Source organism: Heptranchias perlo, chromosome 27, assembly GCF_035084215.1.
Source record: "Heptranchias perlo isolate sHepPer1 chromosome 27, sHepPer1.hap1, whole genome shotgun sequence".
Lineage (NCBI taxonomy): Eukaryota > Metazoa > Chordata > Chondrichthyes > Hexanchiformes > Hexanchidae > Heptranchias > Heptranchias perlo.
In genome coordinates, this window is record NC_090351.1 from 7,490,319 (window position 1) to 7,507,427 (window position 17,109).

At 48.8% G+C, this 17,109-nt stretch overlaps 1 protein-coding gene and 1 long non-coding RNA gene across 2 annotated transcripts in view; one reads left to right on the top strand and one right to left on the bottom strand.

The window, feature by feature from the left end:
* The window catches only part of LOC137344372 (uncharacterized), a 34,761-nt gene extending 29,532 nt beyond the window's left edge, over positions 1-5,229 (bottom strand). The window contains exon 1 of the long non-coding RNA XR_010968340.1: positions 5,051-5,229. This is a non-coding gene — a long non-coding RNA (uncharacterized lncRNA). The remainder of the gene's footprint in view (positions 1-5,050) is intronic.
* The window catches only part of LOC137344369 (peptidyl-prolyl cis-trans isomerase FKBP5-like), a 149,294-nt gene that overhangs the window by 117,330 nt on the left and 14,855 nt on the right, over positions 1-17,109 (top strand). Inside the window, exons 4-5 of the mRNA XM_068007265.1 lie at positions 2,901-3,021; positions 15,590-15,746. Of these exons, the coding sequence (XP_067863366.1) occupies positions 2,901-3,021; positions 15,590-15,746 (278 nt within the window). The remainder of the gene's footprint in view (positions 1-2,900; positions 3,022-15,589; positions 15,747-17,109) is intronic.

Below are 17,109 nucleotides of genomic sequence, written 5' to 3' on the forward strand. Positions count from 1 at the left end.
TTCCCCGCCCCTCCTCATCCTCCCTCCCCCACCCCTCCCCCGCCCCTCCTCATCCTCCCTCCCCCGCCCCTCCTCATCCTCCTCCCCCACCCCTTTCATCCTCCCTCCCCACCCCTCTCAAACCTGCTTATCTGTGCTTGTGTTTAAAGTGCCACAAAATGTCTTTTAAATATTGAAAGTTCTCTTTGTGGTAATTTATTGAGTAATTCTGCCCTTTACATGAAAGTACTTCCGGTTCATCTTGTTCTGTTTCTTCCTGTCTCAGTATCTTATGATTTCAACAGGTTAACGACCTCTGATGTTACTCTGTTACACCATTTAACCACGGTTTGCTATCTGACATCTGGGACCAAAATCAACAGTCACTTCAGAATATCAATTTTCCAAGTCATGCGCCAACATTTAAGATTATTTTGGTCGGGGGGTGTGGGGGGGCTCTGTCAGTGTTTGGAAGCTGTCCCGTCAACTTTTGGGAGTTTTCCAACTTGGCATGTACACTCACCGGGGGGGGGGGGCGGGGGAACACTGTCTGGAGGACACGGAGAAACCTGTTTTGACGCCTTATGTCTGACCCAATGCTTGACACCAGAGTCAGAAAACATTCCGTCCTCTGGTACTGACGTCCGTCCCCTGAATTAGCATAAAAAGTCAGCAAAATCACTTGTACAGTGGACTTGACGCCTGAAGCTGGAGTAACGGACATCAGGCCGTGTCCGTGTCACGTTTATGACTGTACCGCGTGTGCTGTCATGTTGAACCTTTGGGACATGATTTTAAATGGGAAAAACAGGTGGGTTGGGGGCAGTAAAATTTAAAACCCACCTCCAACCCGCCCACTTCCAGTTTTAACGGAGGCGGGATGAGGGGCGGGCGACCAACCCGCTCTCAGGTGGCGGATCAGTCATTAAAAGCTGTCAAGGAGGCTGGGGGCCTCCATTTTGACAGATTTCTTGTTTTTCACCCCTGGGGGCCGGGATCCCCGGGCCTTCTACTTCACGCCATGTGAGAGGAGGCAAGTAAGTGCCTGCAGGAGTGCTTCCCCCAGGCCCAACAAGTCTACCTGCAGCGACCCTACAAACACAATTGACCGCCCCCCCCCCCCCTCCGCCACGATTTCCGAACCCCTCCCCCGATCTCTGACGCCCTCCCCCACGATCTCCGACCTCCCCCACGATCTCTGACCCCCTTCCCACGATCTCCAAAACCCCCTATGAACTCCGACCAGCCCATGATCTCTGACCCCCGCGATGACCTCCGACCCCGACTCCCCCACCGAAGACTGACTCCCCGATGACTGACACCCCCCTCCGATGACTGACACCCCCCTCCGATGACTGACACCTCCCCTCCGATGACTGACACCTCCCCTCCGATGACTGACACCTCCCCTCCGATGACTAAGCCCCCCACTGACTGACTCCCCCCACCCCATCTAACGCTTACCTGTTCACTTCCTCTTCCTTCCTCTTTTCCTGTCCGACTGAGACCAGCCTGTCGATCAGGGAAACCCGTACTTCTGGGATTCCCGTCAGGAATTCCCCCCCTCGCCCGCTGTCTTCCCGACTCCCCGATAAAATCATGCCCTTGGAGTTTTGCACTTCTCCCAGGGACACCTCCCCCTGCCCTCCCTCGCCCCTCCCTCTCCCTCGCCACTCCCTCTCCCCACCCCTTCCACTGCCCCAAACACCTCCCCCTCCTCCCTCCCCCACCCCTCCCTATCCCTCCCCATCCCTCCCCTCCTCCCTCCCCACCCCTTCCCTCCTCCTTCCTCGCCGCTCCCCATCCCTCCCTCACCCCTCCCTCTCCCCACCCCTTCCACTGCCCCAAACACCTCCCCCTCCTCCCACCCCGACACCTCCCTATTCCTCCCCGCCCCTCCCCCTCCTCCCTCCCCTGCCCCTCACCTCCACCCTCCCTGCTCCATCCCCGGCCCCTCCCCTCCTCCCTTCATTACCCCTCCCTCTCCTCTCTTCCGCCTCCTCCCTCCCTCCCATGCCCCTCCCCCTTCTCCCTCCCCCATCCCTCCCCGCCCTTTACCTGCTAGCCGGTGGGCGACCAAAGACCTCCCGATCTTCCCTGCCGTTCCAGATAGAATTTGGACCGGCAGCATTTAGATGAGACCTGGGAGTTAAAATACCACCGAGCATGTAATTTAGGCCAGTGGGTAGGTTTCACACTGAGCATAGACGCTGAGGAGATTTGATTGAGGTCTTTAAAATAATGAAAGGATTAGATTTGGTCCATATGGATGGGCTATTCGAGTTGGACAGGATAGGGAGGACCAGGGACATGAGTGTTAGTTGGTTAAACATAGAACTGGGTGAGATGTTAGAAGGTTCTCAGCTGGTCGTTGACCACTGGAACAAGTTGTCATCGTGTAAAATGAATGCAGACTTGCTGCAAACAAACATTCAAATGGGAGCTGGACAAGTTCCTGAGACTGACCAACATCACTACGTATAGAGGTAGGTGGGTAGTGGGGACGTGTCTCTCAGTCACTCTGGTCTCCTGGAGTCTGTTTGATCACCTTCAGGAGTCGGAGAGGAATTTCCCAGAGTCCTTTTGTAAATCGGCCTAAGGTTTTTCTCCCTGTTGTTTTTTGCCTCCCCCAGGTGGTTGTGTGACTGGTGGGTGGGGTGGGTGGTGTGGATAGGGGTAAAGGTTACACTACGACAGTACAGAACAGGCTCGAGCTGGCCGTTACCCATTCTTTGTATCTGTGTATGCTCGTGAAAATAATTTATTGACCGTGAAGTGCTTGGCATCCTGAGATGGCTATATAAATATAAGTTCTTTCTTTCTTGGTTTTAAACCCAGGTATCAAGGTAATGAAATGATGCTCTCACCAGCTGCCGTGACCAGTTGTGTTCCACTTCTAATGGTGACCTTTATTATTCCAGGTTGAACTAATAGACTTCAAAGGGGAGGATTTAACGGACTGTGATGATGGGGGCATTATTCGTAGGATTAAAAAGAAAGGGCAAGGTTATTCCACCCCGAATGAAGGGGCTACTGTTGAAGGTACGGTCTAAATCATCACGTTTATTGGTAATCTGCAAGAAAGTCGTAAGATTGCAATATAACTTTTCTTCCTCTCTGTTCGTAGATGGTGTAGCCACACAATTGTGTAACTCGTACTAATGTGGGGAAATCTGATTGCAATCGTAAATTTGCTCGCAAAACATGACTCTCACTGTTTTATGTGTTCTTCCCAGGGGTGAAATGCTGAAAGATAAATAATGGTAGCAGAGCAGGAACAAATAAACCTCATTAAGGGCTCATTAGCTACTTGCTAGTGGATGTTGAAGTCAGATAGAGAGAAGCAAATGGAACTTTCTTCGGAGGAGAATATATTCACAAAGGTAGATATTAACTTCATGCCAGACAAGGCATTAGCTGGCAAACAACAGGCCAACTGTGCCTCTGCAGCCCCCAGACGACATTATTTTTTGCACAGTGCAAAGCTGCTAACAGCGTAAAAAATGCATCTTAAAAGAGGGCTTTCACTTATGCAATGGATGCTGGGATAGTCTGGCCTCCAGAGCGTTCTCGGGCTTCCTCTAACCGGAGAGCGAGAGAAAGCTACGGGAGACCTGGTGGGCATTAATGAGAGAAAAATGATTTTAAAAAAGGAAAAAAGGCAGAGAAGCAAAAAGGAGATAGAGAGGAGAGAGGAAACATCGTGCCATATTTATAGTGGTAAACAATTTTACAACACCAAGTTATAGTCCAGCAATTTTATTTTAAATTCACAAGCTTTCGGAGGCTTCCCCCTTCGTCAGGTGAACGATGTCACATCGTTCACCTGACGAAGGGGGAAGCCTCCGAAAGCTTGTGAATTTAAAATAAAATTGCTGGACTATAACTTGGTGTTGTAAAATTGTTTACAATTGTCAACCCCAGTCCATCACCGGCATCTCCACATCATATTTATAGTGCACTGAGGGAGGCAGAAAGGGCTCTGCCTTCACACTGATGGAAGCAGGAGCTGTATTTTCACTGCCTTTATAAAACTTTTGGAGAAAGTGGAGCTTCACCTGGTGCTGAGACACCTTTGCTCATCATCAGTCACCCACTCACTCCACCGCCAGGCTGATTTTTACACATTAAAAATGGCTGTGTGTCCTTTTCCGATCATTAGGATGTGAGTGGTGGGACTGTAGGTACCAGAGTTTGGTTAACTTTAAAAAAAATCAACTTTTGTTTTGGCTGGGACTTCACCCCAGCTGTTTTAATGCTGCAGCCAGTGGTTATTGCTCCAGATGTGAGCTCTCTTCCAGGTGATTTCTGGCAGCTGACTGGTTGAAAGCACGCTAACCAGGACACAGAACTTGATTGCCCTCTCGATGGCCTGTCACGAGGGGTGGGCAACGTAGGTCCATATACTTGAGTCCAAGTATAGTGTCCCGCTGTCACTGTCTTGGCTGCTCCAGGTTACCAATATATCGTAGTGTCAAAGCGGGAACTTGTACTAATATACAGAGCTATGTTCCTTTGCAAGCCACGTGACTGACACATCAGGGGGCATTTTACCAGTCCACGTAGCTATAGGAACAGGAGAAGGCCATTCAGCCTCTCAAGCCTGTTCTGCTATTCAATTAGATCATGGCTGATCTGTATCTTAACGTCATTTAACCTGCCTTGGTTCCGTATCTCTTAATACCCTTGCCTAACAAAAATCTATCAATCTCAGCTTTGAAATTCTCAATTGGCCCCTCAGCGTCAACAGCTTTTGGGGGGAGAGAGTTCCAGATTTCCACTACCCTTTGTGTGAAGAAGTGCTTCCTGACATCACCCCTGAACGGCCTAGCTCTAATTTTAAGGTAATGCCCCCTTGATCTGGACTCCCCCCACCAGAGGAAATAGTTTGTCTCCATCTACCCTATCATCTCCTTTAATCATCTTAAACACCTCAATTAGATCCCCGCTAAATCTTCTATACGCAAGGGAATACAAGCCTAGTTTATGCAACCTGGCCTCATAATTTAACCCTTTTAGCCCCGGTGTCATTCTGGTGAATCTGCCAGGCAGAAAACAGTGGGCGACATACCTCTGATCTGTGCTGCCTCCGAACTTGGACGAGGCTCCCCTCTAGCAGCTCGGCCTTGTATAAAACTACTCCACCCCATGCCCCCACCCGCTCACCATTTGGAATCCTGGTGTGAGACGGTGCCCAGTTGACTGGCGACTCAAAAATCTCACACTGAGTTTTGACTTGACGTTGGCAGCTCTGGGAGCTGAAAGAGAATGGGGAAGTGCTGTGGAATGCTGAGTCACAGTGGAGGAATGCTGACAGGAATCTTTTACTACAGGGAGAGCGTGTCTGTGTTGCGTAGAGTGAATGCCTCAGCCCGAGACTCGCACGGCACGGGGTAACTTGGCGTTCGACTAACAAATTGCACTCTTGCAACAATTGTCTAGTTCTGTGTGCGGTTATGTAACCAGAAGCGTTGCTGGCAATGATTCCCTTTTAAATTATGAGGAGAGTGACACACTGCAGCTTTAATTGTAATTTGATAACATAAATCTCTGCATGTCGAGTGAGTGAATGACTGGTTTTGCAGTAGAATTAAGGAATATTAACAATGAAAGTTAAAACAGGGGCCCTGCATTTTCTTTGAAGGATATTATTTCGCTTACACTACAGGAGTGGCCGATTTGAGTCAGAATGTACAGAATGTTCTGTTCAGGCACTTCAGCACAGGCTCCCTGCCAATCTCCCTAAGTACGGTATGTTCTCGCCAGGACAAGTACCTCAAGGCAAAACTTAAACAAACTCGCAAAGAGGGGAAAAAGAAAACAAGTAAAAATAGAAGCTGTGTTCGAATGTTCTCCCTGTTTCTGCTGTTTATAATCTTTCCTAATATGGGGAGAAAGGGGAGATGCTTTCAATGTACTGACTTGAGTTCCGATCCCGTTCCTCATGAACCATTGACGTTTTTGTCTTGAAATCGTGTCTGGTATGAATAAGGAATCGTGTGAACCAGCAAGTACCTCGTTGTTCTGGACAGTTGTTGCCCGTCTAATCACAATCAGTGACCTTCCCAGCAACAGTGCAGTTAAAATGCTTCAATCTGTTCAGCTGTGTAGATAAGCAGTTAGCGAAGATAATGACCGTTTCAAGTTTGCTTTTAAATGCTTGTGGAGCTGTGGAAACCTTTAGCACTGCTTGATTTTATAGCCAATAATTCAACTCTTTCGACCCAGAGAGATTACCTGGTTTTGTCCTTGCGTTGTGCTGGGGTGAGGGGAGCAGGGGCTGTGCGCTTTGCTTGTTTGCTCTCCTTGTGCCTCTCCACTGCTTCCGACTCCGCTCCAATTTCCGCAGGTACCCCTCTTAAAGGTCGCGGGTACCAGTTATTTGCTAAAAATAACAGCCTGCTGTCTGCACGGAGTCTGGACAGATATCAGACGTCGCACAGGTAAAACACAGATGCAGGTCGTCCCTATATTTACACACTGATGAGTTATGTTAAAACAGTGAATAAAGGTTGTGCACCACTAAATCCCACATCCTCCAATCTGCAAGCCAGATCTCACCAATATGCCGATCTGAGTTGGTACCAGGCCTGCGAGAGTGCTTACACTAAGGTTCTCTGCTGATGCACTAGAGGCCTTGGTGCAAGAGGTGGACAGAAGAAGGGGCATCCTATATCCACAGGGGGACAAGAGGCCCTCCAGACATATGCTCAAAAGGCAATGGGAGGCAGCGGGGGACAAAGTCAATACAGCATGAACATGGAAGCAGTGCAGGAAGAAGTTCAATGCTTTGACACAAGTGGTCAAGGTGAGTGAGGTCAACTGTCAAGTGGTGTCTCCTACCAACTACACCACACACTACACCCCCATCACCCACGTACCAACACACTCTTTCCATCAGTACTCAATTCTTCCAATCAGATGCCTCCTCTCACCCTTACACATTACCACTGTTGCAAGCCGCACACCGACAACTCACAGGCCACACACACTGGCAACTATTCATCCACGACAGGCACATCACCCAGACACACGTCCCGCTTTCTTGCAGGAGAAGGTGGCGCGTATCAGGAGGCAGCAAGTGGCAGTGGCATTTAGCCCCTTGAGCCTGTTTCGCCATTCAATGAGATCATGGTGGATCTGTGACCGAACTCCATATGGCACAGAGGTGAGCATGCTACCACTGAGCCACAGCAAATCCACAGCAATGAATGCTGGCACAATGTGTCATGGTTCACGGCAGGAATGTGATGAATGCTCCTCCTTCCCCCATATTACCGGCGCTGAAGGTTACTAAATTGCATGCTCATAGGAAGCCAGTCCTTAAAGAGAAGGTGACCTTTCATCGCTTGGGGTTTTGAAGCAGCCAAGGGTATAATAATGTGTTTATTTTAATGTTTGTCTGGCCTGAATGTATTTTTATAGCGTTGATTCCAAGGGTTTTGATGCTCCCATTTTCAGCTGGTGCAGTTTAAACTTGGACCATGGGCATTCCTAGGGGAATACCTTTATGTTGATGTTGTTTGAAGGAAGAAGATGAGGAGCAAAGAGGCATGCAAAGGAGGGGGTCTCCGTTACCCACGAACCTTATGTCAAGTTTCAGGATTTTTGACCATTTTTCTTTCTTCATAGAAAGGATGTCGGGAGTGATTTACGTTTGGGGGTTGAAACAATGTGAATTCACACAGTTATAAAAAGAAAGGTCACAGGCTGCTGGCATTGCAGGATGTGTATTAAAGCCAGACGAGCCAGTTTGGGGGATTTCACAACTCGGTCCATTTCAAGGATTTGTTGTCCCATCCCAGGCCCATTAGCCAGGATGACCAGAGACATTGGGCCCGATATTACCAGGGCGGCGGGTTCGTGGCGGGGAGGCGATTGGGTTCCCCACTGCTGAGCTGCGCAGCGGGCGGACTGCGCATGTGCAGCAAGGTCTGTCAGCTGGAGGAGCTCTATTTAAGGGGGCAGTCCTCCACTGACTGATGCTGCAAGAAATAGGAAAAATTACAGCATGGAGCAGTCCAGGGGGAAGGCTGCTCCCAGTTTAATGATGCCTCACTCCAGGTATCATTGGATGGGGTGAGGAGGAGGGGGAGGACAGAGATCTTCCCCCCGGCGGGCGGGAGGAAGCGGCCTGCCTCTGCCACCAAGAAGGCCTGGCTCGAGGTGGCAGAGGAGGTCACCTGCACCACCAACATATCGCCCACCTGCATACAGTGCAGGAGACGCTCCAATGACCTCAGTAGGTCAGCAAAAGTGAGTACACTTACTCATTCCCCTACACTCCATCTGCCACATCACCGCCCCCACCCCACATCTCCTCCTGCACTGCCAACACTACTCTGTCACATCACCCCTCACACCCACTCAAACCTCATCCTCATCTTACCTGCACTTACTCACCTCGACAGTACTCATCCCGCCACTACCACTCAACCCAATCCTCATACAATCACATGGCTCTATCCCATACTCACCCTCTCATGCATCTCTTTCACGGTCAGCCTCACTCAACCTGCCACTACCTGTGCTGCAGCCACAGGGCATGTATCACATATGTGCAGTAGGCAGCGTAAGGCAAACGTGTCATGAGCATGAAGGGGATGCACAAGGGTGTTTGAGGGTTTGTCATGGTTTTTACTTATATTTAATTTCTGATCAGCTCACATCACATATTATATTGGCACCACTACTACCACGTCTTTGCGAATCTTGTCTGGTTTGTGCAATAATGCCCTTTCCTGAGGATCACAATGAAGACCCACAACTGATGCCACCCATTGTGTCACTGCAGAGTGGGTGTAGGTGTATTTGCAGGGCTCTTTTGCGCAGACGACTGAGAGACGTCGGCCATGTCCCTGGTGGCACCCTGGAAGGATGCGGAGGAGAAGTTGTTGAGGGCAGTGGTGACTTTGACAGCGACAGGTAAGAAGATGGTGCTCAGGCCAGCCGGGAGCAGCTCGGCATGAAGGAGGCTGCAGATGTCCACGACTACATGTCGAGTGACTCTGAGCCTCCGTGTGCACTGCTGCTCAGAGAGGTCCAGGAAGCTGAGCCTCGGTCTGTGGACCCTGTGGCGAGGGTAGTGCCCTCTGCGACTCATCTATCTCTGCGGTTGCCCTCCCTCCTGCTGTGCAGGTGGATGTGTCACAGCACTGTGTTGTGGAGCTCCATGTGTCAGAGGTGGACGGCGTGGCCGGCGAGGCTGGTGATGCTGTTCGCCCTCCGAGGAGGTCATGACTGCAGCTACGGCGGCCCCCATCTGGAAGATGTACATTTGAGGGGGTCCACAAGGTAGGTACATGTGTCTGGACCCCGGGGTAAGTGTGCAGGTTGGTGAATTTGATTGTCAGGAGGAGGGTGGTGGAGGCCAAACTTTGTCCAAAGTGACAGGGTGGTCTCCTGCAATGAGTGAGGGTCTCTCCCCCCACTACCTGTCAAATGGACCTTTGCAGCTGCCACAGGCTGACAGCTGCAACACGTCTATTTGAACTAGGAGTGTTTCCCCCAGTACGGTAAACAGTCCAAGTTGTTTGTAAAATCCCAACCCTCCTAAAATATCTCGTTAATCAGGTCTGTAAACGACCTGAAATACCAAAATAAATACCTTAAGTGACACCCCGCTGGCTTTAATTGCCGGTGGGAGTCCCACATGCGGGGGCTGTGCGCGCATGTCAGCGCGTCTGTGGGGAACCCGGAAATGGGGCGGGTTGGAGCCGGGCTCCCGCCCCGCCCCGGGAATCCCCGATTTTCATAGCCCCCCCGCCAGGAACGCACCCGATCGCGGGTGCTAAAATGGAGCCCATTAAGTAATCTGTCATCTAGTCACAAGTGGCTGACATATGTTCACGCTGATTGATGTGAGGACGATGGTATTTGTGACTGTAGATGATATGCTCCTGGGAGACGGGATAGTGGGTTGGTTGACAGGCCTATTGGTGAATCCCTGCACAGGAAGACACCAGAGATACCGTTCCTCGGGTCCTAGGGTCCAGGAGGGGAGGATCCCACGAGCAATGTTAATAAGCTACGTGTGTGTGTGTGTGCGTGTGTGTATGTACGTGTGTGTGTGTGTGTGTGTGTGTGTGTATGTGTGTGTGTGTGTGTATGTGTGTATGTGTGTGTGTGTGTGTGTATGTATGTGTGTGTACGTGTGTGTGTATGTGTGTGTATGTGTGTGTATGTGTGTGTGTGTGTATGTGTGTGTGTGTGTGTGTGTGTGTATGTGTGTGTGTGTGTGTGTGTGTGTGTACGTGTATGTGTGTGTATGTATGTGTGTGTGTGTGCGTGTGTGTGTGTACGTGTGTATGTGTATGTGTGTGTATGTGTGTGTGTATGTATGTGTGTGTGTACGTGTGTATGTGTGTGTATGTGTGTGTATGTGTGTGTGTGTGTGTGTGTGTGTGTGTGCGTTCCCCCCCCCATTATAGAGGGAACAGCCCCTCCCTGCCCCTCCTCCAGCTAGTTGTTGAAAAACAAGTCAGAAATTCTTCGGGTTCTTTTGGCTCTCACTTTATTGAAATTATTATTTTGTTTAAAACCTTTTGTCTTTTTAGGTGGTAGGGCTGGAAATAATTAGTGAATTAATTTATCATCATTTTTTTCTACAAGTGAACAATAAAACAACTGATTTGGTGTGGAGGGGCCTCTATCAAAGATAGTTTCAAACCATTGAATTTTAAGATCCTTTCTTGTTTCTCTTTATTCTATCATCACTACTATAGTCAGTCGTCCCCTGAATGTTCCTCTCGTTTTGCTCCTAAGCTCCAACTACACCATCCTGCACATCCTTCCCCCTCCCTACATCCTCACTGTACTGAAATCAAGACCGTGCTGCCTCCTAGTCACCGTTCCTTCCCGGTACCTGAAGACTGTAGAACTCTGCACATCCTAAAATCTGCAGGCCATTAAAACACGAGCTTAACATCACCTGACCACTACTCCCTGAGAGGCCGAGGAGTCTTAGTAGACTGGTTGCTAAACTCTCCAACCAATGCAGAGCAGCAATCAACAGAATGGTTAAAATATAAGTCATAGGAAGTCATGATCAAACTGTGCAGTGCACTGGTCAGACCCACCTTGAACACCGTGTCCAGTTCCGCTCAGACCCACCTTGAACACCGTGTCCAGTTCCACTCAGACCCACCTTGAGCTCTGTGTCCAGTTCCAGTCAGACCCACCTTGAACACCGTGTCCAGTTCCGCTCAGACCCACCTTGAACACCGTGTCCAGTTCCACTCAGACCCACCTTGAGCTCTGTGTCCAGTTCCACTCAGACCCACCTTGAACACCGTGTCCAGTTCCACTCAGACCCACCTTGAACACCGTGTCCAGTTCCAGTCAGACCCACCTTGAGCTCTGTGTCCAGTTCCACTTAGACCCACCATGAGCTCTGTGTCCAGTTCCACTCAGACCCACCATGAGCTCTGTGTCCAGTTCCGCTCAGACCCACCATGAGCTCTGTGTCCAGTTCCACTCAGACCCACCATGAGCTCTGTGTCTGGTTCCGCTCAGACCCACCTTGAGCTCTGTGTCCGGTTCCGCTCAGACCCACCTTGAACACCGTGTCCAGTTCCACTCAGACCCACCTTGAGCTCTGTGTCTGGTTCCGCTCAGACCCACCTTGAGCTCTGTGTCCAGTTCCACTCAGACCCACCTTGAGCTCTGTGTCCAGTTCCACTCAGACCCACCTTGAGCTCTGTGTCTGGTTCCGCTCAGACCCACCTTGAACACCGTGTCCAGTTCCACTCAGACCCACCTTGAGCTCTGTGTCTGGTTCCGCTCAGACCCACCTTGAGCTCTGTGTCCAGTTCCACTCAGACCCACCTTGAGCTCTGTGTCCAGTTCCGCTCAGACCCACCTTGAGCTCTGTGTCCAGTTCCACTCAGACCCACCTTGAGCTCTGTGTCTGTTTCCAGTCAGACTGCACCTTGAGAACTGTGTCCAGCTCTAATCGCTGAGACACAAGGCAGTGTAGAGAACAATCACAGGGATGATCCCTAGTGTCAGGGATCTGAGTTATGAGGAAAGACTGGAGATACTAAAAGGGGTGAAAATGAACAAAGGCGGGGACAGACAGTATTGTATTTGCCGACCATTATACAACACACCCGGTATTCAATTCTATTAGAGTCAATGGCCCTGAATATCAGGCGGAGAGTGTATCAGGCGACTGATACGACAATGCCTGTTTTGCGTCCCCGCTCTTGTTGATGTTCACCCCTTTGTCTTTTCACCTTAGAAAGGAAACAGTTGAGAGGTGATTTAATTGAGGGACGTACGATATGAAATGGTATGGAGAAGGTTAATTTGGAATACTACATCAAATGAGAGTAGGGCAAGGGGACATGTGATCAACTAGAAAAAGTTAACTCTAGGATTATTATCCAGAGATTCTTCATACTGAGAGTGAGCAACACTTGGACTTCTGAACAACGGAATCATTTAAAAAAACGAGGTGCAGGGAAGGAGTGCAGGGCTGTTCTGGATGGATGTATTAAGATGATCCGCTCCAGAGACTTGAGTACATACTCTGGGCTGTCAGTCAGTGCAGTATTGAGGGAGTGCTGCCTTGTCAGAGATGCTGTCTTTCGGATGAGACATTTAACCGAGGCCCCGTCTGCCCTCTCGGGTGGATGTAAAAGATCCCACAGCACTATTCGAAGAAGGACAGGGGAGCTCTCTTCTGTTTTCACGGTGAGTTCCTCTAAGGGGGTGCGGAATCCAAAACGGCGCCCTCTCCTGGGCATCTGGGACCTGTGTGAACGGGGCAAGCAACTGTCTATCCCCTTAACCAATCAGATTAAAGCATCTGATGAGCAGAGGGGGGTAAGAAATATTGAACTAAGAGACGGAGATAAAAAAGACAGAAAGAAAAAGTTAAAAAGAAATTAAACATTTCCTTTTAAATGTCCAACAACAATTAAAATCTGAAAGAATGAGACTCCACACTTGTAAAAGTTAATTTCAGTGCCAGAGAGGTTGTTTGGCTGTCATTAAGGCTTACCACACTGTTAAATGTGTGTTTAGATTTTAAAAACTTGACATTATTAGTTTGTATCCATCAGGGCGTTGCAGCAACTTCATGCTGTTGAATTGATTTCAACGGGGAGCCAGCCGGTGAGATGCCGCCCTCGCGAAGCTTACGGAGGAGCAGGGCATCGGGTAGAACAAGTTCTGGATTTCCGCGTTTAACTGCACGTGTGCGGTCACCGGAACTTGCTCTTCCATTTGCCCTGAGGTAACAGTGAGCTCTGTTGGGCTCGCTGTTATCTTCGCAGCAAAATCCGGCCCATAATCATGAACAGATGGCTTTCTTCAGCCAAGTCAAAGTCTCACAGTTTGTAAAGCAAATTTGTTGCCTCAGTCTCTGTTCTGTAGTCAATCCCCTCTACTCATAATGGGTGGGCTTTGAAAACAATCCAAGATTGTGGTCGTTTACTTGTAAGAACTGATCTGAAGAAAGAAACATTGTTCGTGTAGATATTACTCATCTCCAACAGGTGGGTCACACAGACGCACATAATTCTGCCCATGTTTTCACATATAGGAATGTGGATGTGAGTGTGTGTGTGTGTGTGTGTGAGATTTATGAGTGTGTGTATGGATGTGAGTGTGTACAAATGTGTGTATGTGTTTGTAAGTGTGTGTGAGTGTGTATCTGTGTGTGTGTTTGTATGTTTGTGACTGTGTGTGTGCGATTGTGAGTGTCTATGTATGTGTGCAAGTGTGTGTGTTTGTGAGTGTGTGTGTTTGTGTGTGTTTATGAGTTTGTGTGTCTGTGTGTGGTGTGCATGTATGTGATTGAGTGTCTGTGTGTTTGTGTTTGCATTTGTGTTTGTGTGTGTGAATGTGAATATCTGCATGTGAGTGTGCATCTCAGTGTGTGTAGTGTGTGTGTGCATGTATGTGAGTGAGTGTCTATGTGTGTGTCTGAGTGTGTATGAGTATCCATATGTGTGTCTCTGTGTGTGTAGTGTGTGTGCATGTATGTGAGTGTGTGTTTATGTGCATGTGTCTATGTATGTGTGCCTGTGTGTGTGTCTATGTGTGTGTGTGTCTATGTGTGTGTTTGTCTGTGTCTACGTGTGTGTGTCTACGTGTGTGTATCTACGTGTTTGTGTGTCTATGTGTGTATGTGTCTATGTGTGAGCGTCTACGTGTGTGTCTGTGTATATGTATCTGTGTATATGTGTCTGTGTGTGTGTGTCTGTGTGTGTGTGTCTGTGTTTATGTGTCTGTGTGTGTGTGTGTGTGTGTGTCTATATGTGTGTGTCTATATGTGTGTGTCTATATGTGTGTGTCTATATGTGTGTGTGTCTATGTGTGTGTGTCTATGCGTGTGTGTCTGAGTGTGAGTGTCTATGTGTGTGTGTCTGAGTGTGAGTGTCTATGTGTGTGTGTATCTATGTGTGTGTGTCTGCGTGCGTGTGTGTGGTGGGCACGTATGTGAATGTCAGTGTCTATGTGTGTGTGTGTCTTTGTGTGTGTGTCTTTGTGTGTATGTCTATATGTGTGTGTGTGTATGTGTCTATGTGTGTGTGTGGTGTGCGTATAAATAATTTCTCTTTGGAGAGCACAAATTAGCGCAGTGAGTTTTATATTCCTGTTTGGTGCACAGGATTACTATAATCTATAATAAAACCCTGCAGGAGGAGCGGAGTGTAGTGGAGGGCTATTCAAGTGAAGTCCGACTGCAACCAGACCCCATGAAACCAGAAGCGGTCATGCTCACTGACTGGCTTTGCTTGTTTTTGCTCGTGGTCACTCCAGGAGCAAAGCTTGATGCTTCTATTGGAAGTGAATCAGTAGAATTTGGGTTCCAAAAGTGCAGCGTCTCTGCAGTGGTCATATTGGTCCAGTGCAGATGCAGAAATACTTTGGAGCTCATCACAGCTCATCCGAAGGCATAGCTGCAACTGGAGGGTCCTTGATGCCTATTACCTATATGAAGGTTACACAGGAATCGCCCAAGAACTGTAATCACATCCTACAAGAGTGGAAAAGAGAAGAAAGTCCATCTTCCACAAAAATCTCACTTACTAAATTATTTCCATCCAGTGGGCATGGTGCCAGTAATTTGGCACTAACTGGCTCTAATTCAGGCAAAATCGTTAATATCACTCAGAGAGGTCATGGGTTGGCTGGTGTGGAAAATGGAAATGAAAATTTGTTGTCCAACAAGACGGAGTTTGGTGATAAGATTTGTTGGGTTTTGATGAAAGTCTTTTTAAGAACCATCTCTTTAACCATGCCTTTAGTTTTCTCGGTGGAATCTCTTCACTTCATGTAAGTTGCTGTTTTCACAGACTGTTTTCAACTCTGAGTAGTGCAGTGACATGCTGGGCAGCAGTTCAGATTTGTGCCCGTGGTTCTCTGTGCGGCATGGCTAGCTCACCAGTAATGGGCAGGCACAGAATGGAGGCTAGCTCTCCCACAGCAGTGGAGTAATGATCAAAGCTACAGTTTCCTGGGTCATATTCTTGGATCTCCTGGGGAGCTGGCTTTGGAGTTCATGGATCAGCTCCCCACCAGGCCTCTCAGCCTGGAATGGTGCGCGGTGTGAGGATATTAAAGGGGCCTTTGTAATCTTTTCTTTTCCTGCCCACAGTTTATGTAGAAGGAAGGAGTGGTGGTGTATTGTTCGACCAACGTGATGTTAAGTTTGTGGTCGGGGAAGGAGAAGACCAAGACATTCCCATAGGAATCGACAAAGCCTTGGAGAAAATTCAGAGAGGAGAGCACTGCATTCTCCATCTGAAGCCTAAGTAAGTGTGAGGCTAACATGTTGGTGACTGCAGGGCAATGTATCTGACACAAAGAGCAGCCTCTTTTATTTCAATCTCTCTGCATTCCCCGTTTCTGGGAGGCGGCAACTTTGAAGGCATTTATCACATTCCACAACCTTGAGATGTCCCTGCACTGAGCCCCCCATGGCTGAATATGGAGGACGACTGACTGGCTTTTATATAACATCTTATAACCTCTTAAACATCTCAAAACACTCACAATTGCATTTTGTTAAAGCTCTGTGATTGTTATGTGGGCAAATGCAGCAGCCATTCTTCACCAGCGAGGTCCCACAAACAGCCATGAGATGAATGCCCAGTTATTTTGGTGGTGTTGGTTGAGGGAGGAATGATGGCCAGGACAATTAGAACTCTCCGTTCTTCTTAACATCCAACTGAATGAGCAGACAGGCCTAAGTTTACTGCCTCATCAAAAGACCGGCACTTGCCAATGATGCAGCACTCCCTCAGTACCAGACTGGAGTGTCAATCTAGGTCCTGAGCTCAAGTCCTGGTGTGATCCTTCTGACCCAGAGGGAAGAGCGATACCAACTGAGGCAAGCTGACGACAACAACTTGCATTTATATAGCACCTTTAATGTAGTAAAACGTCTCAAGAAGCTTCACAGGAATGTAATCAATTAACCAAGGCAAAGGAGAGATTAGGATGGGTGACTAAAAGCTTAGTCAAAGAGATGGGTTTTAAGGTGTGTCTTAAAGGAGGAGAGAGAGGTGGAGAGGTGGAGAGGTTTAGGGAGAGAATTCCAGAGCTTAGAGCCTAGACAGCTGAAGGCACGGCCGCCAACGGTGGGGCAAAGGTGGCAGAGGATGGACAAGAAGCCAGAGTTGGAGAAACGCAGAAATCTTGGAGGGCTAGAGAAGGTTACAGAGATAGGGAGGGGAGAGGCCGTAGTGGAATTTGACCATGAGGATGAGAATATTAAAATCAAGGCATTGGTGGGCCAGGAGCCAATGTAGGTCAGCGAGCACAGGGGTGATGAGTGAACGGGACTTGGTGCGAGTTAGGATACAGGCGGCCGAGTTTTTGGATGAACTCAAGTTTATGGAGGGTGGAAGATGGGAGCCTGGCCAGGAGAGCGTTGGAATAGTCGAATCTGGAGGTAACAAAAGCATGGATGAGGGTTTCAGCAGCAGATGGGCTGAGGCAGGGGCGGAGATGGGTGATATTACGGAGGTAGAAGTAGGTGGTCTTTATGATGGAGAGGATATGGGGTCGGAAGTTCAGCTTAGGATCAAACAGGATGCCGAGGTTGCGAATAGTCTGGTTCAACCTTAGACAGTGGCCAGGAAGAGGGATGGAATCGGTGACTAGGGAACGGAG